Below are 27,600 nucleotides of genomic sequence, written 5' to 3' on the forward strand. Positions count from 1 at the left end.
CGCCACTGCCTCACGCTCTGGGAGGCGTCTGAGTGGTCCATGGTCTGTCTCGGAACCCCCCCCCCCACACACACACACACACACACACACTCTCTTACTTTAAAAGTTGGAAGCTCGGGCTGTGTCGGTGAAATGTGTTGATATTAGATCAGTTTGTAGGGGCCTCCTGATTAGATGTTGCACAGATATAATGAGGTGTGCTTATATGAGATACTCACTATATGCACGTTTCCATGTGCTTGCTAGCTGTGTATAGCACTGTAAATGCGCGTGTGCACACGTGTATGTGTCTGTGTGTGTGTGTGTGTGTGTGAGGGTGTGTGAGTGTGTGTGAGAGTGTGTGTGTGTGTGTGAGGGTGTGTGAGTGTGTGTGTGTGTGTGTGTGAGTGTGTGTGTGTGAGAGTGTGTGTGTGTGCATGTGTGTGTGTGAGGGTGTGTGAGAGTGTGTGTGTGTGAGTGTGTGTGAGAGTGTGTGTGTGTGTGCATGTGTGTGTGTGAGGGTGTGTGAGAGTGTGTGTGTGTGTGTGCATGTGTGTGTGTGAGGGTGTGTGAGAGTGTGTGTGTGTGAGTGTGTGTGAGAGTGTGTGTGTGTGTGTGAGGGTGTGTGAGTGTGTGTGTGTGTGAGAGTGTGTGTGTGTGAGTGTGTGTGTGTGTGTGTGCATGTGTGTGTGAGTGTGTGTGTGAGTGTGTGTGTGTGTGAGTGTGTGCGTTGCTACTGTAACTGTGAGGTTTTGGCCTGTGGAGGGCAGTATGGTAGTTTTGGCTTCCCTCTCCCTCCCTTCTCCTGTTCCCTCTGTTTCTTCTTTCCTCTTCATGCCCTCCCTCTCTCCCTCTCTCCCCTCCCTCTCTCCCTCTCTCTATCCCTCTCTCTGTTTTCTATATATATGTCAGACTCCATGTATTATATCCACTTCATTAGGAAATGCTTTTTCCAGCAGAAAGAAACTGTTAATGGGACTCCACAGGGGAGCAGCTATTAATGAGTGGTATTCTTCCTCCCATGTTCTCCTCTCTCCATAACTCCCTCCTCCCTCCACATGCTCCCCTGTCCTCATACACACCTGTCCCTGTCCTCCTCTAGTGTTCGTCAGACTGTGGGCGGGGCACCAGGGAAAGGACAGTAACATGCACTAACCCTCAGGGGCTCTGTGACTCTGCCTCTCGGCCCCCACAACAGGAACCTTGTGAGGACTACTCCAAGTGCTACGAATGGAAGACTGGAGATTGGTCAAAGGTACGTACACACACACACACACGCACCCACGTACATACGGACACACAGACGGGTATTACTACTTCGTATTGCTATTTTTAGGAGGATTTTCCTTTAAACTGTGTAATACCCGAGCCAACAATTGCCAAAGCCAACTCTAGCCGTAACCCCGGCCGCTGAAAGGAAAACTTTTGACTTGACTCTGGTTTGTTTGTTTTTTTTTTTAAAGAAAACTGCCTTTTATGGAGCAGCAATATATCCACACAACAACACAATTCCCCTGTTGGACATTCCCATAATAGACATTTGCTAACACTGGAGCACATGTCCAAACACATGCACACTTCATCACCGTGAAAGACAGTTTCATATGTGCACATTTAGAAATGCTGGCAGCCAGCAGTAGCCCTTGTATGAGCCAATGCGATTTATTTATTTATTCATTTTTATTGAATACACGGTCTATGTTCCGTGCCGGTCTGCCGTCATGACAACTCTCAGGAATGGCCGGTAATTCCAGGATTACTGTTACCCCAGAAGGAGAATCAGTCCCCTTTTCATGATTCAGGTGATGTGACAGCGCGGTGATTGCCGAGATGTTATGAATCGCTGGCGCCTGGTGTGTCCGAGCCCCCGAGACATACACTCGAAGGCGAGCGGAGAGCCAAAGTCGATTTCCAGCTCAGGCTTGTTTTTATTTATTTATTTATTTTGTTTGTTTGTCACAGAGCTGTAATGTTAATATGAGCGTCAGGACTGGTGTGCTGTATGTGTGGCCCCTGGTACTGGGGTGGGCTAAGCTTGTTCCAAGAAGTTGTCTTGGCTTTGGCCCAACCCTTCCAATCCATTGCGATCATGAGGGTGGGGATGTGTTCACTGCTCTGGCACCTGGTGCATGATGGGTTCAGCAGCCTAAATCACTGCTGCATTCAAATTCTGCAGCCAAAACAAAGTAGAAGCGTTGACTATATGATCATTTATGATGGTCTCAGTTGCAAAGAAGGTGCTGAATGATCAGGAATGGAAAAAGGGGTGATTTGGATAATGCTTCCCATCACACCTGCCTTCACTGGTTCACTGCTTCCTGTTTGATGTGCTGTTCGTGTAGTACTTTAGTCCTGCCTTAGAGACAAATCCACATGCACTTATCTGCCTATATATATCCTACACCTAACCCTATAAATGAGTCTAAACCTCATACGTACCATGCAATATTTTCTGTAATCCATTCTCTAGCCCTTAATTAGTGGTGGGTTTCTGAGCAGGAGACAGCTGTAGGTTGCGGATTCTTGGGTGCCAGACCACTCTTAACCCTGCAGTAACACAGATATGTGTCAAAACCTCAGCAATTTGGCTGTTCTTAATAAACTGGTACCAGCTCATTGCTGTCTGTCGCCTAAATAATATCCAGCCAGCAAGGACCTGTGGTAAAAAACTAACCCATAATGAATTAGGCATAAGGTGGCTTACAAATTGTGCATGACAGTGGACAGACTGCGTTCTGTAATTGTATGGTTAAAATGCATCCAGGCAGTTTTTTTTTATTAAATGTACTTAATAAAGAGACCAGTGAGAGTAGGCAAATGGCTGGTCTTGCTAATTAAGTTGTTGGTGAATGTTTATAACTGATTTGTTCACGAGCATTTGCAGAAATGTATTATTACTTCTATCCTGACGTAAAGCTTGAACCTCTCCTTGATAGTGACAGGACATTCCTAAATGAAGATCAAACATGCTGATCCCGTCCAGATTTATAGCGCTGTAAACCTCTCCCACATATCATCACCCCTGGCCTGCTGGGAGATTTGGGTTCTGCAGTATTTTAATACGCACTTTCACAGGTGACTTTCAGAGTCTTCAGCCAGCTGGATCCATCAGCTGGCCCTGGTTGCACTTCCCGCCATGTTCTAGAAATCTCCGGGGGGGGTTGTTGAAATGGGCGATTTACATCTTCCTTGGGGCTCTTGACATGGGCGTGCGACTCAGACGCACCCCACCGGCTAGTCAGACCCTCATCTAATACTCCTAATCCTGCTAACCAGTGCCTTCTGACCAGATCGCTTGGCACGACCTGAACTCCTGAAGGATGTAGATCTCCAGAAACAGGGTTTGTCACCTCTGCTCTGTAACATCCACCTGGTTTTATACAGGAATCATAAATTAAGTTTGTTGCCTTGTAGAATTATTCAAATATCGGTCTTTTATATGCATTTTTTTTTTTTTTTTGGTCTATTGTGCATCTGTCTACTGCTTAAATGGCCGTCATTTTTTTATTACTATTTTTTAAATCAACAACTCAAGGCCTAGGGATCTGACACAGATGTTGCCCTTCAACAAACCATATTAACGAGCCCAAACAAATTATTCTGATCATGGACCAAGACGGAATAACACATGTAGATTTACAGGGTAACCAATTTGAATGGCTTGGCAAGGCCCCTCTGGTTCTGTGGAGCCACACAGCCGTATTTAATGCGTTCAGCCCCATCAAACTGAGAGATCTCATCTCCAGTGGGGATGTGGTGCTCCCCGGCTGGTTTTCGAATGTCATCTTTTTCCAATTACGTGAAAGACAATTTGAGTACTGGCAGCAAATGACACTATTAGAGGTTTCATTTCTCAATTGGAGATTGAAACAGGCTGGACTCGTTTGGGCCACCGTCAAATTGTATTCAACTGCATTACACCCAGCAAGCAACTTGTTTTTGGGCCATGCACAGGACTACCTGTTGTCGCCAGCGCATGGAAAACCATAACCCATCTGTTGCCATGCACAGTTTCTGTTAACAACAACATATCAGAGAGGGAGAGAGAGAAGGAGAGAGAGAGAGAGAGAGAGCGAGAGAGAGCGAGAGAGAGAGAGAGAGAGCGCGAGAGAGAGAGAGAGAGCGAGAGAGAGCGAGCGAGTGAGAGCGTTTTCATAGCACTCTCGGGATATTATTCTCAGGGAATATTTTTCATCCTAACTAAATGGTCTAACCGAACAGCCAAAATTGCTTTTCTTTCTTCACACACGGTAGTTATGCGACCTCCTACTTGTGTTTTGCCCTCAGAATCCGAGCGATTTAATAGTAAATCGCGCAAGTCCAACAACTGATCCCTCGGATTTGAGTGTCGGGTGAGCGTTTCCAAGATGGCCTTGATCCGAGCTAGGAATATTCCCACGGAGGTCCCAGCGTCACTATGCGCCTGCTCCGTGGTGTGGCTCCTGAAGCAGAGGGGCAGATGTAGTGCTCGTCACGCCCATCCCAGGGCTCCTCGGCCGGACAGCACAGCCAGTGGCTGCCTTCCGACATATTTGCACAGGTTCCCCCAGCGAGCCGGAGCCAGCGTGCTGATTTGATTTTTGCTGGCCCGTCGGGGCTTGTGAAGCTGAAATATTTGGGTAGCGATAAAAAGAATTTGGGCAGGACCACTTGTGGCGTGGCCCAGACCTGGACGTCGATTTGTTTAGTTTTGCAGTCAGCGTCTCCGAGACAGGGCAGTCTGTAATAGGCTACAGTGATAGACAGTTTATTTAGTCTCTACAGTTCGTCAGTTTTCGGTTGGGGGTCATGGGGTTAGGGTGTTTGACCCATACAGCTTGTCACACAGTGTGCTAGCTTTTTGGCCTCCCCTGTCTAATGAATTAGCTTGTTTTCTCTTCATGAGGAAGTTCATGAGCAAGTTGAGTCACCAAAGCCTAAAATATAATTTGTAGAATTGTTTTCTACAATGTTTCAGGTTTCACGTTGCAGGTTTTCCGTACATTCAGCTTCAAAATGGATGTTAAACCAGAGCTTTTAGTCCCAGTTGTGGCTGTTTCATGTTGCGTTCATGCTATAGAGGCATACGAGAGAGGACAGATAAAAGAGACTTAATGTCTTTAACCAGCTTTCTACAGTCTCTGGTCATAGTGTGTGATTCTGATTTGATAGGAAAGACATCTCAATGAAAAATTAATTAAATGAGTGACAACAGTTTAAGATCATCAGTGGATTTTTCATGTGCTCACAAATAGCCAAAAGGCATGACAGGTTTTTATAAATTCAAAATGATATCGGCCTAAAAATCATTAGCCACTAATCTTCACTTGGACATGCCAAGCTGTACGATTCATCGAATCTGTTCCAGTAAGTGCAGGGTTATTAGAGTGCACTGGAATCAACCCATTGGGATTAGCTAATGAGCTGCGCGTGAGAGAAGCAGCCGTGAGCTCGAGGAGCACGCACCAGGTCTCTTTAAAAGGGAACCGAGAGAGCTTTTCTGCCTGTTTACCTCTAGAAACCAACTCTGAGACCCCGTTTTACTGAAGTGCCCCACGTTTGGGTAATGAAAACAGCAGTATAACGCTGCCTGCAATAAGATGAAACTGTCGATGACATCGGAGCTTTAGCACTTTAAAATGATGATGCCCAACCTTATGTCTTTTTACGCCTCTCAGCAGTTAACTTGGTCATAAACACATTAAGGTAGAACACGGGTGACAAGACATTGAAGTTGTGAACTTGTGATGCAACACCCATTACAATGTAGTCCATGGCATTTCCAATCCGATTGCCCGCATTGACTTGTTTGATTGCTCTGTGCTTAGTGTTCCTCATCCTGTGGGCGGGGTCTACAGTCAAGAGTGGTCCAGTGCATGCACAGAGTGACGGGTCGCCATGGCAGCGACTGCCCTATAGTCCTAAAGCCCCCAGCGTACAGACAGTGCCACCAGGGGGCTTGTAACGAAAAAGTCAACGCCAACACCATCACTTCTCCCAGGCTGGGTAAGAAATTCACTTCCCACACCAAAAGCAAATGTTTATATGTTTAAGTAGGTTCATCACTGTTGGAGGCTGCAGTCCTTGTCCTTTATATTCTTTAATTCAGGAAATGAAGAACGTGTAGAAATAATTTGCGTCTTCCCAATTCCCTATTTTTTTGTGCATTATGTACATTTTGAAAAATACATTTTGAACAAGACACAAGCGCAAATATTTGCCACATGAGAGAGTGTAGCTTTGCACTTTGCTGAGCACAGTTTTGCTCTCAGTTCATTTCAATGCCATTTTTATTGGAATAAAATCCTCTGCATTGTTTGAGTTTACATTGAGACCACCACAGTTACAGTGCAACTGTCATCATGCTTACATCGATACAGTTGGCATCTATATAAATACAGTGCACTGTTGCATATGGTTACTATGTGCATTACACATAAATAAATTATAGTTGCACTGTTACAATGGTAGTTTAATGTGTAGCGTATGTTATCAGATGCTTTAAAAGCAGCCGTGAATAGCCCCTTCTGTCACAGCTATGCTCTGCTGACACGTGCGCCCAAAAGATCACGTGCTCTGCTGCCACATGTGCCCGTAGGCCCACGTGCCCTGTCGTTGTGTGCTTGTGCCTGGCTGTCGCGTTTGCCTGTAGGCCCATGTGCCCTGTCCTAGTGTGCTTGTGCCCAGCTGTCGCGTGTGCCCGTAGGCCCATGTGCCCTGTCGTTGTGTGCTTGTGCCCAGCTGTCGCGTGTGCCTGTAAACCCACGTGCCCTGTCGTTGTGTGCTTGTGCCCGGCTGTCACGTGTGCCTGTAAACCCACGTGCCCTGTCGTTGTGTGCTTGTGCCCAGCTGTCGCGTGTGCCCGTAGGCCCACGTGCCCTGTCATTGTGTGCTTGTGCCCAGCTGTCACGTGTGCCTGTAAACCCACGTGCCCTGTCTTTGTGTGCTTGTGCCCGGCAGCGGCGCTGACATACAAGTGCACGGGGGACCAGTGGACAGTGTACTGTCAGGTGATCCGGGACAAGAACCTGTGCCAGGACATGCGCTGGTATCAGCGCTGCTGCAAGACCTGCAGAGACTTTTACGCCAGTGTGACGCCCCGCAAGAGTTAATGAGCCCCGTCCCCATGGGAACCATAGCAGCTTGGTTTTTATGTCCTTTTTTTGTACTGTCATAAATTACACTGTTTATATTGCTGTTGGAGATTATTGGGAGTGAGAATCAGATCACTCTGAATGCAGTAACAAGTGAAGTGGCCAATCAACAGATTTTTCAGTCTGGGTTTTAAGAGGTTTTAAGGTTGTAATTTGAAAAGGATGCTCGAGGTCTATGGTTTTTCGTATTGCTATGCTGCAAGCCAAAGTTAACATCAGGGGAGGCCATTAGAAATGACTTCTTCAACATACCGGCTTGGCTGTTGTACAATAAGATGGGCACTCTAAGAGATTTGGAGAGCTGTTTGGCTAGCGTTACTTTTTTAAAGCCACTGGTTGGCCACTAACCCCTGAACTGGGCAACAGGACATTCCTGTAGTCATTTCCTACTCATCAGCCTGTACCCTTATCTCTTTCTTACTTTTAGCTTGTCTCCTTTTTTGTTTTAGCATCACTCTCTACCATCGCCAGACTTCTTAAAGAGGTCCATATAGTCCCTCATAGAAGATGTGCGATCAGGAACCCTTTTGGTTGTATTCACAATGTTATTATGCAGTTCTGTGCTATTGCTATCGCTGTTCTGACTGTGCACATGACACCTACCTTGTTCATCGTCCTGTACTGCCGTGGATTAGTTTTGTCGTGGTGCTTGCACAGCCGGTGGGCAAAGTGTCACATTGTAACAAGGTTACGGTATGAGGTGGAGAAAAACATTATACTCACCTCCATAACATTGCAGAGCCTTGACAGAGATGTAGTGGCCACGCCGGTGGAGGCTGTTTGCTGACTATACACTCTGATTATGTTTTCTATACGTGTAAATACCCACCACCTTTTTTTTTCTTCTTATTTTAGACATTCTTACACATTTTAAACAATTCTTTGGAGCTGTTTGCTAGAAAGTTCCCTAAGACTGCTAAGGAATTAACAGTATGTCAGAAAACTGCAAAAAAAAAAAAAAGTGAATGCACAATGCTACCTACAGACTAAGCCATTGTGTTATCACCAGTGTTTCAAGGGTGGAACAGGAAACGCTGTCAGTCACAGCTAGCCGAAGCAGAGATCCTCATACCCTGGAGACAGGTGGTAGCATCTGCAGGTGAGAATGCAAGAAAGACAAAAATTCCAGCTCAGATTTGTGACGGAAGAGTCCAGAAAGGGTGAAAAGATGCTTTTAAAGGCTCTCTATTGACCTATCACTGAGTGAGGTTTAGTTTTCAAGATGTGGTCACCATGCAAAAAACGTACATACCGATGTTTGGTCTGTTCTAAGGCTTGTGAAGGAAGGCAGTCTAATTTTTAAAAAATGTAAAAGTTTAGTTGAACATCAGGCTTGCTGCAAGTCACACAAATAGTCACATAACTGGCTGGACCTAAAATAGAAAGTAAAAATATAACCTCTAATGATCTGACATGTTTCCAACTCGCTGGTCAGTTTATCATTCTGTAACATTATTTCACAATATTGTTTTCCTTTATATTTCACCAAATTTTTTATCTAAAACTCTACTAAATGTACCTTTACTTAATATTTAAGGGAACAGTGTTTTCAATATTAAGTTCCTGAGGTCTAACATTTTAAGTCCAAGGAGAGCAAAGGTACTACAAGACATCATGCTCAGGAAACACACACAATGTGTTTATGTTTAAAGTCAAAAATCTAGGTTACTGGATGATGTTTTGAATGTTTATTAAATTGGTATGCATTAGGGCTGCACAATATATGTTTTTAATCATCCTTGCAATTTTGGCCTTTGCAGTTCTAATATTATATAAATGCTACAATATGCAAATCAGTAAACAAATCCGTGAGCGCCTGACCAGTGTTTGACACAAGGGTTTGAATCAGGCATTTATCAATGCCTTTTATATTTAATGGCATTTTGCAGTATGTGGTGCATGTTTATAGCAGGTTATAGTGGATCTCAATAACAGGTGCAAAACTTTGGGTTACTGAAGACAGTGTAAAATGTGAACTTCCAACTCCATGTTTGTGCTTCACAGAAACATCCCATTGTTCTGCGTGTGTGTGTGTGTGTGTGTGTGTGTGTGTGTGTGTGTGTCTGTGTTTATGTGTGTCCGTGCGCGCACACATACATGTTTGCATGTGTGTGTTTAGATAGCTTGGTCCCTGTTTTCTCAGGCAATACAGGGTTTATGTGGTGCTATAGACAAATTTCACTGCTGTGGAATTAACCTTTTTTTTTCTTCGTTTTTTATTGACTCTTTCGACTTTCACATGTATTTTCACACGTTCTTTGACGTCATGATTTAATACTGAAACGTAGCTGCCTTCTTATTTTCAGAATTAGGCTATTTGGTGCCACTTCATTTACTGATATAGTGCCGATTTGCGTATATATTCCAGTACTGTATGTCTTAGTTGCACACATAATTGGCACATAAACCGCCACTGTATGCATTTGTTGATGGTGCTGATTTAATTGAAACTGTTTAAATGTTTATACAAAAATAAATTAATATCTTCTTATACGTGTTTTGCTTTTCTCTCAAATAGTGAAAGGCGGCGAAAGGCCGTCTAGGCAACCACTGGTTTCTATCACACGGGCGCTTCCGTAAAGTTTGCCTTGTTTCCTTGCTCTAAAGGTACACCATGATTCAGGCATGATGTTAAAAACTCCGTTAAACGGGCTCGTTGCGCATCTCGCGTAAAACGCGAGTGTCCAGACTGTGCCGTCACCTGTCGGTGAGCAGGCGCGCGGCGTCCCGCGGCGCTGCTCTGTATGCTGTTGGCTGTCCCCGCCGCCCCGGGCTTCCCTTTAGCGCGAGCCGCCAACGCGCTCGTGACAAACGGCGGCCCAGCCCGTCGGCCTCGCCCGTTAATCCGTCGGCGCGGCCTCGAGGTGCCGGCGGAGGTGCCTGCGAGAAGGTCACCGTCACTTCACGCGCTTATTTCCCGTCATGCTGATGTGGGTTTTATGACTGTTTGCTATTATTATTCAGTTATTCTTCGTGGTTTCCCACTGCAACCCCGAACCATATTCCACATGCTCACATTAGCATGTAAACATGTGAGGGAACAGCATTAAAATAAATATAGACAATAAAAATAAATTTCGAAAGTAATGATTTCATGGTATCTTGTTAAAACACGATTTGATATTTTGACAAAGGACTGAAATGTTTGCTTTCAGTAAAGCATGTCTAAACATACATTTTTTAAAAAGTAATTGAGCTTAGTCGATAGCGAGCATTAATGTCCTACACACTGGAACCATTCCCGTAAAAACTCGTTTTTTAAAGAGATAAATGATTCTGGACCAAAATTCAGGATGAAACTGTTCGTGTTTGACTATTCAGTTTAATGTTTCGCAGATCCACTGAAACGGCAACTATTCTTTCTGTTTTACTCAGCTGTTGCTAGTTTCTTTTTTTTTTTCTTTTCTTTTCTTTTGGACACAGGTCGAGTTTGACAGAAAGATGAACTTCATTTTCATTTAATTCGGAGGCCATTTCCTTAGCAGGAGCGTTTCAGTTCTGCCTCAATTCAGCCTCACCATCGAGCAACAGCTCAGACTCCAATTTAATTAAACTGAGTGAAGAGCCTGAATCCGAATAAAGGGGCAGAAGGGGAGGATCAGGATCTGGGGTGAGAGATTAGAGGCTGGGTGCCGCTCGCTCCTGAGTCAATCAAATAACGGGCCCATTACGTCCCTCTCTGTGACGAATAAGGCCATCTCGTGGGTACAGCACTGAGAAGGGATTTGATGAGTTGGTAGCCATATATAACGTTAAGAGAATCTTTGCACTGTAATGCATAAGGCACACCGCACAATTAATTCGTCAACTTCTCCTGCCCATTATGTAATCCACGTCACAGTCCTTCTTTGTCTGTTTTGGATTCTTTTTGGAACACTGCTTGCAGGTCCTACTGACAACTGTTCACACTGCTAATACACTGTGCACTCACGACTTGAATGCACTAGTACACAAGTCTGAAGGCTTTGGCCTGTAATCTGATGTCACGCATTCTCCAGCTTTTCACCACAGGTGAGTTTTTGAGCACCAGTGCTAACCTCGATGCTTCCGTGCGGCTGATGCATCTTGGTCTTCCCAGGGTTCCTTCCTTAATCACTCCAGGGAGCTCTTCCTTCCCACTGTTGGCTTGCTCATCAGGGATCTGGAGCCAAATATGTGTTAAGCTTCTTTGGGACAACGTGTTGTAAAAAGTGCTATATAAATAAATTTGACTTTCACACATTTCTACATAGCAGTTGCACTGACATGGGTCTCATCCACTCATACTGAGAAGAGAGGTCCTAAATAAGATCTGGTCAATGTTGTGGGGAGAAGTTGACAGGTGAGAAACAGATTGCAGCTGGCAGACTGTGTGTAGTAATAATATACAGTATGTAAATGTAAACCTACATATTCCAACTGTAAGATACCTAACAAAGCAGGAGGTGAGTGTAAATAGCAACAGCAATATGTGACAGTTGGAGTCAGGAGTGAGGCGAGAATGATGTACTCAAAGGTGGCCTTTTCACGGAGAAAAAGTAAAGTTGCTTCCTGACACATACAGCAGAAAGAATCTCTTAACAGAAGCCTAAGGCCCATCAGTGTGACGTACCGGATTCCCACACCTTTGGGGATTAAATAGAGGGGTGATAAATGAGAGACGGCTGGAGGAGATGATCAATGAAGGTGAAGAAGATAATTCAATAAGACGTTTGATTGGGATGAGGAAGTGAGATTACGTTGTGGATTGTTGTGTGTGATCTGTGAGGGTTGCCTGGTTCTGACGGGCATCACGCAGCAACAGTAATAATAATAATAATTACAATAATAATGCTAATCTTATTTATATAGATCACTTCATTTGTGGAATGCAGATTTAAGTTAATTAAATTATATACATTAAAATTATAGTATTGCAAAAAAAAAAAAAAATTTAAATTAAATGTACCATTCTGGTCATTTAAAAAGTTAATAAATTTAGTCAAATTTAAATATATATAAATATTATTATTTCTTAGTTATTTTTAGAAGCATTCTGATTTGAAAATACTTTTCCATATTTTCAGAATGCTGCATGCTCTATCCCTCATTGACACTGTGATGACATGCAAAGGGCTTTGGGAAATGGCTGTAGCTACAAATGTACTGTACCTGGGGCTATATGCCAAACATTTACTGTATCTGGGGCCTGGCTGCAGCTTCAGTGTAGGTCAGTTGCTGTCCAAAGGCTGAACTAAAGCGTGAAAGCTGTCTCTATCTTCTCCATCTCACACTGAAGCAGCCAGTGACAAAGCTCCCTTATCTGCCTTTGTTCTTCTGTGAATAGAGCTGGGCTAAAGAACACTGCTGTGAGCGTGCCCTTCTGAGAGCATGAGCTGACATTTACACAGTGTACACTAACCTGGTTAAGACATCTAGGTTGTTGCATCTGACCCTGAACATGAAGAGAGGCTGGACAGATCCCAGTGCTTTCAGTGGGTTTTTCTGAATGCACAAGCTAAGGCAACGTTGGCAAGGAAAAACTCCCTGAAAGCAAACGGAAGAAACCAGGAGAGGAACCAAGGCTCAGAAGGGGAACCTGTCCTCTTCTGGTCCACACCAGATAGCAAACTAGCAACAAACAATGAATGAAATAGATTTTTTCTTTTAACTTTAACTTGCTATAAACTTATAAGAGAACCTTATTAAGCCTCAAGAAATAACTAATATACATTTAGGAAAGGCAGTAGAAAAACAACTGGTAATTAAACTGAGGTCTCCTTCCTGTCCACACTTCAGACTCATTTGTAAAGGGGGAATTCCATAGGGGAATTTGTTTCAGAAGCATTTCAGCACTGCTTAACCAGTTCAGGTTTCCCTTTTTTACATTCAGGCTTTGCGGCATTCAAAGGACAAAGAGTCAACTCCAGGCCTGCTCTTTCATTCGCCAGCTCTCAGAGGAAGAAGCCCCACACAGCAAAAACAACGTGACCTTTAGCAGACACATCTTTAGTGTGAAACTACGCCATGTGCCTGGACAGCCTTACTACCGCTGCTGTAATCCACTTGTAGCAGTTGACAGGACCTTCTAGTTTTTGCTTTTGTTTTCTGTTGCATCAAAAATAATCAAATCCGTTTTCCTCCTCCATATGGTCTCACCTTGTGTACACAGACAACCTTTTTCTCCATCATGTGTGCCTCTTATATACCACACAAGGACATCCATTCTCATTCAACAAGTGCACTAGATCCATTAAGTTCCTTTTGCTAAATATTATGTAAATATATATAAATATTAATATTATGTACCATACCAGCAGGGCTGCACAGTGATCTCATATCCTGCAGAATGTGTACTATGCAGATTTTAGCTTGACTCTGATTTCAGTAACTTAAGCTCCACACCTGACCTTGTCTAAGGTCTTCCACATGGGGTAAATGATTCATGTGAGGATGTACATTTTTGTGGCATTATAAAATGATGTAACTTCTTGATAAAACCTTTCACCGGTAATACTTTCTCACACTGATTCAGCAGGAACTCTTTACAAGACCATTAACCACAATGGGACTCAACAGCAGAACATCAGTCATCCTTTCTCCATGTACATACTGGGATGGAGGCACTAGGGGGAAGTCAGTAGGGGCTTATGTTCTCTTTGACTGGAAATGGACCCAGGACCTCTGGTCACAGTCTGTCCTCGCAAAGCAGACAGATTTCTGGAGGTGTAGTCTGAGCTGAGCTGAGCAGGGTGTTGGGGGGGGGGGGGGGGGGGGCGCTCCATTGCTACGAGATCACGATCAGGCCACTTTAATCTCGAATAGCAGCCCGTCGCCATGGTGAAGGATGCTGTGTCTGTGAATGCACGTGCCATCGCTTCTACCCGATATGAAGCGGCCCGCATTGTTCTGGTGATGCTGATGGTAGTTGACCTTGTGCCATCCAGTACCTGATGGACTGGAACCTTTGCAGTGTGCGGGGGGGAATATGGGCCTGATAATAACAGCACTCCGGTGAAGTGCAATTTGTGTTCTTTCATCCCTGATCAAATAAGAGGTTGCAGCCATGTGACTGATGAACAAATGCAGTGCATTAGACTGGAGAATGCCACCATTTGGTGCAGAACAACCAGCTAGTCAATAGTCTCAGTCTCTCAAGGTTGTTCATTGTACGTGGGCTTTCAGACCTTTTAATGCAGCATAATGAAATCAAACCAAACATGTTTTGAATAGGCATAGGCTGGCCATGACCAAAAGATTTCAGACCATGGAAAGGGTTTTGAGGACCTGAAAGATCGATTGGCTACTCAACAAAGTATGATGTGTAATTGTAACACCATGGTTAAGATTGGCAACAAATGAACTCATGTTTTCTCCTTCCTGTACACAGCAAAATCTATTTCTGCTGCAGAGTTGTGATCTTGGGAATTTGAACACAGGAGGAAACAATCCTGTAAGGAGTGGAGGGACAAACAACTGACATGAAACGGAGGCGGAGCAACACAAGCTGCATAAAAAGTGGCCCTGATGAGAATCTGAGGGGTTAATAAATGGAGAGTTTGATTTGCATATTACGGGAAATTAGAATGCGGCATACTTTTAAGAAGTTGTGCTTGCGCAGCCGTTTGTGGAAAGCAATTAGTCTTAATCTCTGAGAGAACACCCAGGCCAATCAGAGGCTGCTCTCTCCAGATGGCATTCTAACACAGAGTGGTAATCAAGCCAACAGAGACTTTCTATGGTTAGGGAGTGCACACACACACACACACACACACACACACACACACACACACACACACACACACACACACACACACACACACACACACACACACACACACACACACACACACACACACGAACAAGCACACTACAAAAGATATTACAGATGTACCAGTCATTAACATTCTCTCAATTTCACTTCATTCACAGCAACTGATTTGATAAATAAATATCAAATGTGAATCCAAATGACGTTAACATTGGGTTTTATATCTTCATAAATATGCTCTCTGCTAAGGCTATTTCCAACAGCTGACTACAGCGGCAGCTGCTGAAAAGAAAAGGTATTCACACAGTCTACACCCCAAGGCCACAAGGCACATAGGACAGTGACAAACCAAGATGAAATGGAACTTCTTCTTTTCACTGTGGTCCTCGGAGAGAGCCCGAGGTTTATGAGAGACCACTGGTGCCCGCGTCTTTCTACTTGTATGAGAAAATATTTTTGAGCTGCAACAATCTATCTGTCACACTGTCTCTCTCGTACTCTCACACAAAACAGACTTCCTCCCTAGACACACACCCCTGACTGCTCTGAACTCTAAAGTGTCCCTTGACATTGCAAAGCCTTGCTGTTTATTACACTTCAAACAAGGTGAGTGTGCCTGTGCTGAGTAATGTCCTCTTCTCCGAGTCCCTCCCTCTCACTCCCGCCGAGAACATTTATTCAGGTGAAGACACCTGCTTGAAATTAGCCAGACAGATGATGGCATATTTGCTTACCAGGGGCTTTGCAGACTGAGACATGTACAAAGAAGCACAAGCGCACATACACACACACACACACACACACGCACACACACACGCACACACACACACACACACACACACACACAGGGCTGATGTGGGACTTTGGAAAAATAGAAAAGCAAAGGGAGTCTCTGAACAGCAGGTCAGATGAATAGCTCTCCCTCTCTGTGAGCTGAGCATGTCAGCATTTTTGGAAGGCAATGATAAACAACTTCAATCTTTCTTTTGCTTCTGTGCGCAGAATAACCCTGGTCATCCCAGACTGAGGCTCGCAAGGCTGATGGTTTATTCATTAACAGTCTGCCCTTCGCCGGTCCCGCACTGCACACTATTACATTATACATGGCTGTGGTGCATATGTGGTTGGGACATGGGAAATGGATGAACGACACTGGTGAAGTCGAGTCAAGGCTTTTGCTGTCCAAATGTTCGGCCGGTTCTTCACGGCAGCACTTTGGATAGGGTAGTGGAGACCAGTGCATGCTGGGTAATCATACTGGTCTCCAGGGCAGTGGTGACCAGTGCATGCTGCGTAATCATACTGGTCTCCAATGTGCACTATATGCTATACTGTGCTGTAACAGAATCCATGCAAGTGAGTGTCTATGATCATTAAAACAATGTAAAAACATAGATGTATTTCATGTGTTCTTATAGTTTCTTATAAATAATTACAGAAGACATTAGGGATTTGATATGACATAAAGAACATACAGTGTTCTGTAATTCAGTATTTTTTTTTCTTATGGGTGTATGTGAGCTGTGTATAGATACAAGTAAGAGCTAAAAATAATCTCATTACAGGCCCTAAGTGTATTGTTGAGAATGGCAGGGCGCATCACCCAGGGCCTGGCCTTGGCTTGAAACTGTAAATATTGGTGACTAGAGTTTAAGAACCTGCCTGTTAGTTGACTATCTGTTGTTGCAACAGTCAAAATGCACCTGCCTGCTGCAGCCAGGAATGAGTCTCACAGCTACACTGCAAAGTAGTGACTAAAAGAAACCTCACTCGCTCTTAATGCAATAGGCTTCCTGAATAAAACAGGACGTCAGATGGAGCAATCAAACTGTATAATCAAAGGTTTGAAGAAGAAGAGCTCACATTCATCTGAGAGTCACTCTGGGACACCCTGATCACTGATTTCCTGAAAAATGTTCATTTTATTGTACCGCCGATTTTTGCATTTAATGTCTGACTTGTGTCGAATAACTACAGCTAGTGTTAAATTGGATGAATCGTTGTCATTACCAGTCTCCCCACAGTGGCTTTAACTGGTGTTTTGTACACATAATGCAGAAGTTATGAGTTTGATATTATACTCAGATGTGTGCTGATCCATGCAGTGTGCTTGCTTATAGTCAATTAAATCCATTGAGTCGAAATAGGCGCTGGAATACTTCTTTACACAAAGTTCATGGGCATACAAAGCAATTCAACAAATATCTCCACACAACTTTCCCGGTTAAGGCCGAAAGCACTTTACATCAGTAAGATCCCCCCTGCATGTAGTCCACACAGAGTACGTAGATCAGTGTTAAACTTACGCATGTGTGAACTTGTGTTACTGTTAATTAAGGTTGATGTTGAAGATGCCTGTTGACGTCAATGAAATACATGTTATATAATATGTAGTTATAAAACTCCATAAACAGCTTTGTGTGAAACAGTGCCAGAATACATCCCATATAATACAGAGTGAGGTATTTTTAACATAAATGGGCCAGTGTTTCAGGTTTGCGAAAAAAGAAAAAAAGAAAAAAGAATATTGGCCCATATTCTGCACAAACACGATCCATTTTTGCACCCAAATCCTACTCTTCCACATTTGTAGAAACCACATGGAGGCACAAAAAAATACCAGGGACTTTGTATGTGGGGAAACTGCCTGGCTGCTGTTTGAAGAGCGCAACAGCACTGTTTGAGTTAGCCACAAAAGATCTTGGGCTGGGGAGCTTTCCGATTGGCCGCCAGGCATCTGGGATGAGGAGAAAAGCCACAGGGCATGCTGTTGTCTCCCGGGCCGACGGAGATGCCACCTGCTCGGGGGAGAAGTGGACCACCGTAGGCCCTTCCTGATTGACATCAGCCCACAGAGGAAGGGAGGTGCGCTCTCCTCCAGATTAGCAATAGATAGTGGACCCTCTTTTCTCAAAAGTGGGGCAACGATAACAATAGATCTGGTTTACAGGGAGGGTGCAGGCCAGTGAATAATGGCTGGCACTGAAGGTCAGTTTGTACTTGATGGTACTCTGGGGCGGATTCATGGCCTCACAACTTAAGTGGTAATAAGCAAAAACAAAGTAAACAACACACTGAGACCGAGACAAAGACATTATATCCTTTCCAAATAAAAAAAAAAACCCTGCCAAGAACTCTACTGCTTAAAAATAAGTCCAGGGTTAAGCCAGATAACAAAACAAACATTAATATGCACATCAGTAAGTAATAACAATGACACTGGTTTATCTTAGCAAACACAGAAGACTTAAGGAAAGCATTACAAGAAAACCTCTACTGGCATTATTCACGTACGGCACTAATATTCTTAGTCTTTACATTGCCAGAGGAGTAATATTAGCTCGATCTATGCAGAAAAGAAGTGTCTAACCACAGATCGAAGGAGAAAAGAAGACCAGCATTAAGCAAAAAGGATGTGATGGGACCTGCTGTAGTACCTCTGCAAATCACTCCCTGTTTTACGACAGTCATTGCTTTTAAGCCCCTCGGGAAAACGCTAGTGTCTGACAGAGACCTGTGCACAGATCTTCACTCCTAACAGCAGTCCAGCACCACGGGGCAAGCTGACATTCTCTCTTTCACGGCTGGTTGCTTTCTTCCTCTCCACACATACAATATTGTGCTGCTCTGGGAAATGATGGGGATATTCTTTTCATTCAGCTCTGTTTTGTCAAACATACATTAAAATGATCCCGATGTACACGTGTGTGTGTGTGTGTGTGTGTGTGTGTGTGTGTGTGTGTTGGGGGGGCGGGGGATTATGGTGAGTTGAAACCCTGAGCTAATGGGTATGAGGCTACCAAAAAGGGCAGAGCACACTGCAGGGGGCTCAGCATTCATGTTTGTATGGGTGTGTGTGTGTGGGTGGGTGTGTGTATGTTTTGCATGTAGCTGGATCTCATTAAAATCCTGTCCCATCAACTACACTTAGTCCACATAGAGGTTAGTGCTCCCCTTCTCTCCTTCGTGAAAATCACCTACTCTTTTGTGTGAAATTTGCGTGTGTGTGTGTTCGTGTGTGTGTGTGTGTGGATGGGTGGGTGGCTGGATGTCTGTGTTTTGCTACCAAAGACAAATTAATTATATTTGTTCTCATTATTTTTCCTTTTTTTTGTTTCAGGTGATGTGTGAATATGCAGCTGCAAATGTGTTTGTGCATGCAGTGAATGTGTCTGTGCGTGCCTGCCTCTGTGTGTGTGCGTGTGTGTGTGCGTGTGCATGCATGCGTGTGTATGTGTGTGCGTGTGTGTGTGCCTGTGTGTGTGTGTGCATGAGTGTGTGTGTATATACGTGCGCATGTGTGTGTATGTGTGTGTGTGTACGTGTGTGTCTGTGCGTGTGTGCGTGCGTGTCTGTGCATGTGTGTGTGTCTGTGTGTGTGTGTGCGTGCATGTGCGCATGTGTGTGCGCATACATCTCTATGAAACAGATCGCGAGGCAATGCTTACACTGAGCCTGTTTGTGTACTGGTGCTTTGCAACACACCGAGCTTGTTATATGGCAGGTGGGGTTCGAGGAAGGTGGCATTAAATCCTCACAGCCTGAAAGGATACATAAACATCTGTCACCCTGTCCCCCAACCCCCCTGCCCCCCGTCTTCTTTCTATCTTTTCACATTTCCCTTTTTTACTGTTTATCTCTTTTTACTTAATGTATTTTTCCCTGTACAAATGCTTCTCTAGTATAAATGGATAAATAAAATCAAACAGCAGCATAAAGTAAGCAATCTTACAGCAGGAGATGATAAAGCATTGTGCAGTGCAGTGTACACACACACACACACACACACACACACACACACACACACACACACACACACACACACACACCACAGCTCTTCTATGCTGAATGCAGAGGTGACTGGGGCTCTCTAGAGACTCCGGTCCAGGCCTGAGGCTGTATCCTGTGTCTGAGGCCAGAACATGGCCAACACCCTAGCCACTGCTGGAGGCAAAGCATGACTTTGTGTGCTGTGTGTGTGTGTGAGTGTGTGTGTGTGTGTGTGTGTGTGTGTGTGTGTGAGTGTGTGTGTGAGTGTGTGTGTGTGTGTGTGAGTGTGTGTGTGTGTGTGAGTGTGAGTGTGTGTGTGTGAGTGTGTGTGTGAGTGTGAGTGTGTGTGTGTGAGTGTGTGTGTGAGTGTGTGTGTGTGAGTGTGTGTGTGAGTGTGTGTGTGTGTATGTGTGTGAGTGTCTGTGTGTGTGTGTGTGTGTGTGTGTGAGTGTCTGTGTGTGTGTGTGTGTGTGTGTGTGTGTGTCCACTGGGCTTTTTGGGTGCCCCTGAAAGTCGCATTGGCACAGCCTCCTCATTTCCTTGTTTGGATTCCACACTTTGCCTGATGTTGTAATGACAAAAACAAAGCCGGTCTGGTTCCTAAGCCTCAGATAACGAGCGGCGCTCTAATGCAGTGCACGGAAGGCACAGGTATACACGTCCACAGAAGGCACGTCTGGTACGTGACTGAGTGCGTGCGTGCGTGCGTGTGGTCTGCCTTTGGGAATCTCAGAAGCAGGAAGAGCTGAGATTTGTCAAGTGTCAGGACTTCCCTCATGTCCCAGTGGGGATGGCTTACTCATCTGTACTGAAGGGATCTCGTCTCCAGAGAACAAAGGCAAGCCCGAACGCTGGAGACTGCACCCTTCTCCAGTGCACGCCACTGTGCGGGACGTCCTCTAAGTGGTCCCCTTGTTGGTACCTTCGAGCACGTTATGATTTCACTCTAAGAAGCAGAGAGTTCTCTCCAACATCAGTAATAATTTCTAAAACTGTTTTTCAGCCTACTGTGGGACCATTACAGCAGCCAGTTTATTTCCAGTCCGGCCATTCATAGCGCCTTGTTAGAATGAGAGCTTTATAGAAGAATGAGTTTGTGAAATGGAGAGGCAGTAATCAATACCCTTCAGCTACACCAGCCATGGGTAATATGGAGTTTATGTTTGCTGCGATCTTCTGAATGTTCACCTCTCTAGAGGCACACTACAGTAGGTAGACTGCTGACTCCTTTTTTGTGTTCCCTAAGGAGCGCACGCACACACACACACACACACACACACACACTGTGCATCACTGTGAGCCAGGACAAATAATGAGGCATGAAAAGAAATTGTGAAGGAGGTACTCAGAAAAAAGGTCCCATCCCCACAATCTATTAACATCTGCAAGCAGTGCGGTCTAACTTATGCATGTGCCGGTTGATTAATTTAAACTCCCAGTCCTACGGTCGGGGTGTACGCTAACCATGGCAACAGACATTGTTTCCTGTTCGTTTGGAAGTTGGTAGAACAAAAGCAGAGAAAAAAAGAAGTCAGTTGGAATCCTTGTCCTTACCCAGGCTGGATTTCTGCCTAGCCATAAAGGCTGTGCTTCTGACAGGAATGCTGTGGTTCCTTACACTTTGTTGGTTTGCATCACTAAGGTTTCAGCCCGAGGAGTCCCTGAATTAATCCCTAGATTATTATTATTATTATTCAGCATGTGCCTGAAATAATGTTGCTCAATACATTCGTACCAATTTTAGTGAGAAGGAAAGCACAGTACAGTAACAGGTAGTACAGAATGCAGCAGCACAACTGGTCTTCAATCTTCCAAAGTTCACACGTTACTCCACTGCTGTGCTCCCTTCATTGGCTCCCTGTAGCTGCACACATCAGATTTAAAATCTTGATGCTTGTTTACAAAGCCAAAAATGGACCAGCCCCTTCATACATGAGGTCAATGGTCAAAGCCCGATCCATACCTTGAATACTTCGAACCTCAAGTACGGCTCGGCTTGAAATAACGTGCTTCAGGCCTCAAGGAAGACAAGCATCGAGACTATTTTCTGTCCTGGCTCCAAGATGGTGGAATGAACTCCCGCTTGCTGTCCAGACAGCAGAGTCCCTTGCAGTCTTCAAACGCAGACTGAAGACCCATCTATTTGTAGAATATTTAAAGGACAACTGACACTGCTCCCATATTGACTAACTAAATTAGTACTTATTGTAGGGTATTGTTTATGTTGTTTATGTTGTTTAACAAACTCTAGCACTTATTGTTTATAGCACTTATCATTGTTTAAGATAGACCTTATGTATTTTGTACTTCTAGGTATCAGCATTCATCCCTGTATTCTATAGTATTCTAGTTCATTGGTATGTTTGATTCTAACCTACTGTACTGTACTAGGATATATTCTAAATGAGTATATGAGTAAATGACAAAGCACTTTTTTAAGTCTCTCTGGAGAAGAGCATCTGCTAAATGACATAAATGTAAATGTAACTGTACTGGGTTGAAACAACTGCTAATCATCTGTGGCTATGCAGGAACACCAAAGCAAAACACTAGTAGTTTTAATTTCAACTGCCAAGTTCTTTATTACATTAAATAAATTGAGACACTAAGACACTGATGAATACTTATGAGATGAAGAACAGGGTTTTTGGTCCTTGCCACCTTCAGATGTTACATAATGCTGTTCCGGGGATTATACCTGAAGCGTCACCAGTCTGTGACTTCTCTTCCTCCTCCTCATGCTTGTGTTCCCGTGCCTCTCAATGACAATTGTCCTCGAGGAGCACTTTGTTCTGCCTGTCAAATCATCCTGCATGAAGTGGGCTAACCGCACCCAAGCGTTAAGATAATGTTACAATTTAATTACAGTCCAGGAATGTTGAGAACAGAAGCCCCAGACCCCAACCTAAGCTTCCCGTGCTTGCTTGTGTGTGTGTTTGTGCACACACACGTGTGTGTGCACGCACGCGTGTGTGTGTGTGTGTGTGTGTGTGGAGAGAGAGAAAGAGAGAGAAAAAGTGAGAGAGAACATGCATACAACTGTTCTAAGATGAAATGTCTGATTTAAGAGGAGTATGACTTTCACAAAACTCATGCTTGCGTAAATAAAACCTGTTTGACTCCTTTACTCCAACTGACTCCTGTGGAAAACAGCTGATTCATCACCTCCTCCCAGCTCCTCCAGCACCCGTTCACGTCTACAGGAATTTGATCACTACGTTTAAAGACGCGCCACTGTGATCTGTCATCACTTTCCCTCCACAGAACCTGCAACACAACAGAGAAAGAACCACGGAGTCGAGCCGAGGCAGGGAGAGGCTCCGTGAACCTTAAAAACCACAGTAACATGCTATTTATAGTCCAAACCGAATACGCAGAGCATTTGCATAGTGAAAGCCGCGTCGGTTCCGCTTTATCAGTGGCTGGCGCTTATCGTGGCGGGAGCCCTGCGAGGCGTGAGCCGGCGCTGTGCTGTAGGCTACCGCAGAGAGACGGTACGTACCATCTCCCCAACTCTGGCATCCCCTACAGATGTCAGCATGCGATAGGTATGTGTGGGACTCCTGCAGGGCCCAGTGCTAATTGATTCCTCCAGTATAGCTTTAAAAACCCTCATCAGCGGCTAATGAGAAGAGGGATCCGTCGAGCACAGTGGAAGTCATGAGAGAAGGATTAGAGTCAAAGGCCTTTTCATCTATGGTTCACTGCCGCGGTTTAATCGGAGAAAAGACTTGTAGGGTTTATCTCAAGGACCGGAAGCAGTTTATGAAGTAAATAAAATTTTAAAAAAGAAGCAAATGGCAGAGTGCTGTTTGTTAAGGACTCCTGGGGTTTCTACTCTGGATCCTGTTAAAGCAGTGATATGGAGAGATGACTGCTTACTAGCCTTTAGGTCAGCACTTATATTATGTTGGAGAAATGTTGGAGCCTTTGCAGTCTCTCTTACACACTCAGAGTGCAATATGAGTATCAAAGTCCAAATCAATTACTATTATCTTTGCATTCTACAGCCGACTAATTTTAAAACCCCCATTTGACATCTATGTTACAGCTGTTTACTGTCAACCTTAATATCTGACTGTGGTATACTGAACTCTTGTTCATCACAACACAGTGTGAGTTAGTTGTTTCAAAAGGTTACTTAAAATTTATAAAAATCCCCCTATTACTATACTAAAGAGACTCGCGCAGAAAGGCAGTACATAGGCAGAAGCTAAACTCTACTTCAAAAACCCTTCATGGAATGACTAGGGAGGAAAATTCCCTTACCGTGATGACCTTCATGCATTCCGAATGAGAAAACTCAAAATTCACGAATGTTCATTAGCTAAGCCCTCTAGCTAAATGTGTTTGCACTGACACTCAAGATGCCTCGTATTCCAGTTTCTCCATTACCTTCAACTCCTAATCAATTTCAAGCACATTTCAATCGACTGTAAGACAACTCACTCAATGTGAAGACTAATGACTCTTGCCAAGTATTGTTTTTTGTTCTTCAGGTGATTAGTCTCTTAACAGTCTGAGCCGTGAATCAATGAATAATGAATTGGTTTATTGTCAGATTGGTTTGTTGTCAGATCTTCCATGCTCTTTTTTCTCTAGCCCTAAAAATGATGTTAAGGGACATAAGGAATTGTCAGTCACAAATATGGAAAAAACCTGAATACCATTTTTGCTCTATGACCCTGGCTACTATAGATCTATTTGAATTTATTGGCTTTGTCTTTATGTTTACATACATCAGTTAACTGCAGGAATAGCACACCCCAAAGTGCTTAGTGAGTACCTCAGACAGCAGAGACCCAAGGAGGATGGGAATGAGGAGGACTAGGAGCTATCAAGGGCGGATCAACCTAGACGGTATGTACCACCGGCAAATAGTGGAAGTGGCCAAAATGGAGAAATCCTACCAAGGGCTGGAAAAGGCTGGACTGAAGGACAGCATGGAGGCACTAACCACGGCAGCACAGGAACAAACTCTGAATACAACAATAGAGACTGGATCTACCACACCAGGCCAGATCCCAGATGCAGGCTGTACAAAGATGCCCCTTGGACAATCCAGCACAAAACAGCAGGATGCAATATGCTAGCAGGCAGAGTGTACAGGGAACGCCATAACCAAGTGGTTGGCATAATTCACAGAAACATCTGTGCCGAGTAGGGGCTGGAAGGTCCAAAGTCAAAGTGCGATACATCCCGAAGGTGGTACAGAATGTCCGAGCTAAGTGCCGGTAGGACTTCCAGAAACAGACTGACAAAATGGTAATGGCCAACTAACTAGTGATGGACAAACAGCAGAGGAGGCAGTAGTGATAGATGTGGCGATCCCAAGCAATAATAATAATATCAGGAACAAGGACTACAAAAAGCTTGGGAAATACCAAAGGCTGAGCGTGAAGTTAGAAAAGATGTGGAAGTTGAAGGTAACAGTGGTTCCTGTAATATTCAGAGCACTAGAGGCTGTGACCCCCAAACTGGGATCATGGCTCCAGCAGATCCCAGGAACGACATCCAAGATCTCAGTCCAGAAGAGTGCAGTCCTGGGAACAGCTAACAGCTCAAGCTCCCAGGCCTCAATGTTACAAAAACAAATACACAAATGATGTGTGCGTGTGCAGAAACCCTCGATAGGACCGTTCAAATTCAAATCAAAATTATATTCGATTCCAGTTTTTGTGCTCTGGGTTAATGTTGATTAATTACTATATTAATGTAGTTGGAATCAGTTTTTCAGTATAGTCTGAATAAATCATTGTCATCTCTCTGGAATAAAAAGGCATATCAAGTTGGTGCTCCTCAATGTTTCCGCATGCTCCTTTACTTTTGATGTCAGGAGCACCAGTGCTCCTTGGCAGAAAGCTTACTGTAGAACCCTGTACATGGAGTGTATTTCAGATTCCATAATGAAATTTCACCAGCACGTCTTACATAACTGGTTTGAGAAGTGCAGTTAATGGTTTTCTTTTATTGGAAATATTCTTGCACTGGACAAAGTAATGCCTGATTCTTCAAAATGTTTGTTCTTGTGGAGCATTAAAATGCACTCTGGAAAATGTAGTTTATTTTAATATCTACATGTGTAAGAGGTATATTCTGTGAAATAATGTGATATATTCCATTAAATAATTCTTAATACAAATTCCTGCTCCGTTGGAATGTGGTCGCCTCTCCTTGTACCCTGTACTAATCTAGTCAGAATTATCAGCCATGTCCTTGAGAGTACAACTCTTTACTCAAATGCCTTTTGGGGTTTTTTTTATTTTTATTTCTCTCCCCTTGGAGTTTAACTTCACCAAATGTTTGTTTTTTCACCTGGAAAATGAAGAGAGTCATGTTTGGTTTATCAGGATGCATTGGGCTACTGTGATGCACACAAAGGTGGCATGACCTTGCTACAGTGGTAGTGAGCAGTCTACTCGCATGTTATATGCTTTCTATTACAATCTAATATAGCTTATATAGAAACATAAGTAACACTATAATTCTCCCTGGGCTGAATTAAGAGAAACCCCAATACTAAGCCTGGTTAGTTGAGAATGGACCTATTTTGTTCTCCACATGTGTGTTGCTTGCTTCTAAGCCCAACTGGACCACATAAGAAAAACCTAAGCAACTGTTTTTTTCTTGCTGATTTCATGATTGTCAGTAATATGCAATGCACCACACATTTCCTTGATTTCTCTAAATTGTCTGTGAATGGACTAAATTTTGAGTTATTCAATTTCTCCTAATGCGTTCATTTTGCAGATCTTCAGAGAGGAGAACCCGATGCTCTGATCAGTGAGGTTTGCTGACTTTGCAAACTAGAATCTAAATGTCAACTGATTCATGCACTCATTATTCAAAAAAATGAAGAAAAAAAATCCTTGCGCCTTCCAGTTCTCAAAAACTGCTCTTAATTGGTGAAACCATCAGTGCAGTATAGTAAGTTTAATACATTTTTCAGAACCTTCATCATAAGTTCAGAAAGGTTATCTGAAACTTTAAAATGAGTGAGCCACACCTTCATCTTGTGCCCGATTTAACCCTCTAATCCCCAAATCCACCTCGTTGTGCTTCCAAACAAATCCTAGCAGCTGAGCAGGCAGATACGATATTGATTTGTGGGGTGGGGCAACATCTTGCAAAAAATGATAGCTTCTGGGGAGCAATGTTACAAATGATAATAACAAATACAGAAAATAATGTGCAGTACAAGTTAGTAAGTGCCAACAACACTACAAATAACCGATCCAATTAGACAGTACGTTTTCCATAAGAACATCGAATCCTCTCCGTTTTTGTATTAAATACCGGATTGTTATTTTCGCAATCGGCATATTGGTGTCGGTGTGATACAGTGATGTGCTCCTGTAATAGGCTGACGCATTATAGTCTATATTATAGCTTACGTATAGCGGTCTTCTTGTCCCGTGTTGGCCGCATGTTTCTGTTAATGAAAGTTAAGTCAAGCTTGTTCTTAGTAGGGACAGACTGTGCAAAGTTATGATCATATCGTCTAAGCTATGGTAGCTACATTCATCGGATTTTAAAATAAAGCTTTATTAGGTCTTGGTTCGAACCTCATCTGAACACTTAATCCTTGCGTTCCTGGCATGGTTAAACGCGTCATTCAGCGCTCATTTTGAATGTGTTTTGTGTCCAGTCTTTTAATGTGGTTTGTAGTAATCGTTAAAAGACACAGCGGTCGCGTTTATGTTTATGTTCTATGAACACAGTGTTTACTATTCATGACCTGTCTCGTTCTCGCACGTTCTCTTGACTCCGCAGCGCTCCATCGCCATGTATCGGCATCCTGCAATAAATGTATCTGGAGGAAAGACATATGCATGACCTGTATCTACATATCAAGACACATTGGATCTAATTCAGTCCTTCGCTTTCCACGATGCATTCGCCCGTGTTCGGTTTTAAGGTGTAATTACGTCATTCTAGGTGGAAACAAAGCGTCGTTCGTTCTTTCGGTTGCACGCGCGCGCGTCAGAC

The 27,600-nt window shown here is 43.8% G+C and overlaps 1 protein-coding gene across 5 annotated transcripts in view; it reads left to right on the forward strand.

Annotated features, from left to right (window-relative positions):
• adamts17 (ADAM metallopeptidase with thrombospondin type 1 motif, 17) overlaps nucleotides 1–16,346 on the forward strand; it is an 83,856-nt gene extending 67,510 nt beyond the window's left edge. For 4 of the 5 annotated variants that reach the window (XM_035525689.2, XM_035525697.2, XM_081710025.1 and 1 more), the window contains 4 exons: nucleotides 1–42; nucleotides 1,082–1,234; nucleotides 5,787–5,964; nucleotides 6,919–9,603. The exon at nucleotides 1–42 is cut by the window's left edge and continues 163 nt beyond it. In XM_035525689.2, coding sequence (XP_035381582.1) covers nucleotides 1–42; nucleotides 1,082–1,234; nucleotides 5,787–5,964; nucleotides 6,919–7,070 — 525 coding nt within the window. In that variant the 3' untranslated portion in view covers nucleotides 7,071–9,603. Of the gene's footprint in view, nucleotides 43–1,081; nucleotides 1,235–5,786; nucleotides 5,965–6,918; nucleotides 9,604–15,843 lie in introns of those variants that run through there. The other variant, XM_081710024.1, reaches the window with a different exon arrangement.
• The last annotated feature ends 11,254 nt before the right edge of the window (nucleotides 16,347–27,600 follow it).

This window comes from Electrophorus electricus, chromosome 3 (genome assembly GCF_041902795.1).
Source record: "Electrophorus electricus isolate QZ-2024a chromosome 3, ASM4190279v1, whole genome shotgun sequence".
Taxonomy (NCBI): Eukaryota; Metazoa; Chordata; class Actinopteri; order Gymnotiformes; family Gymnotidae; genus Electrophorus; species Electrophorus electricus.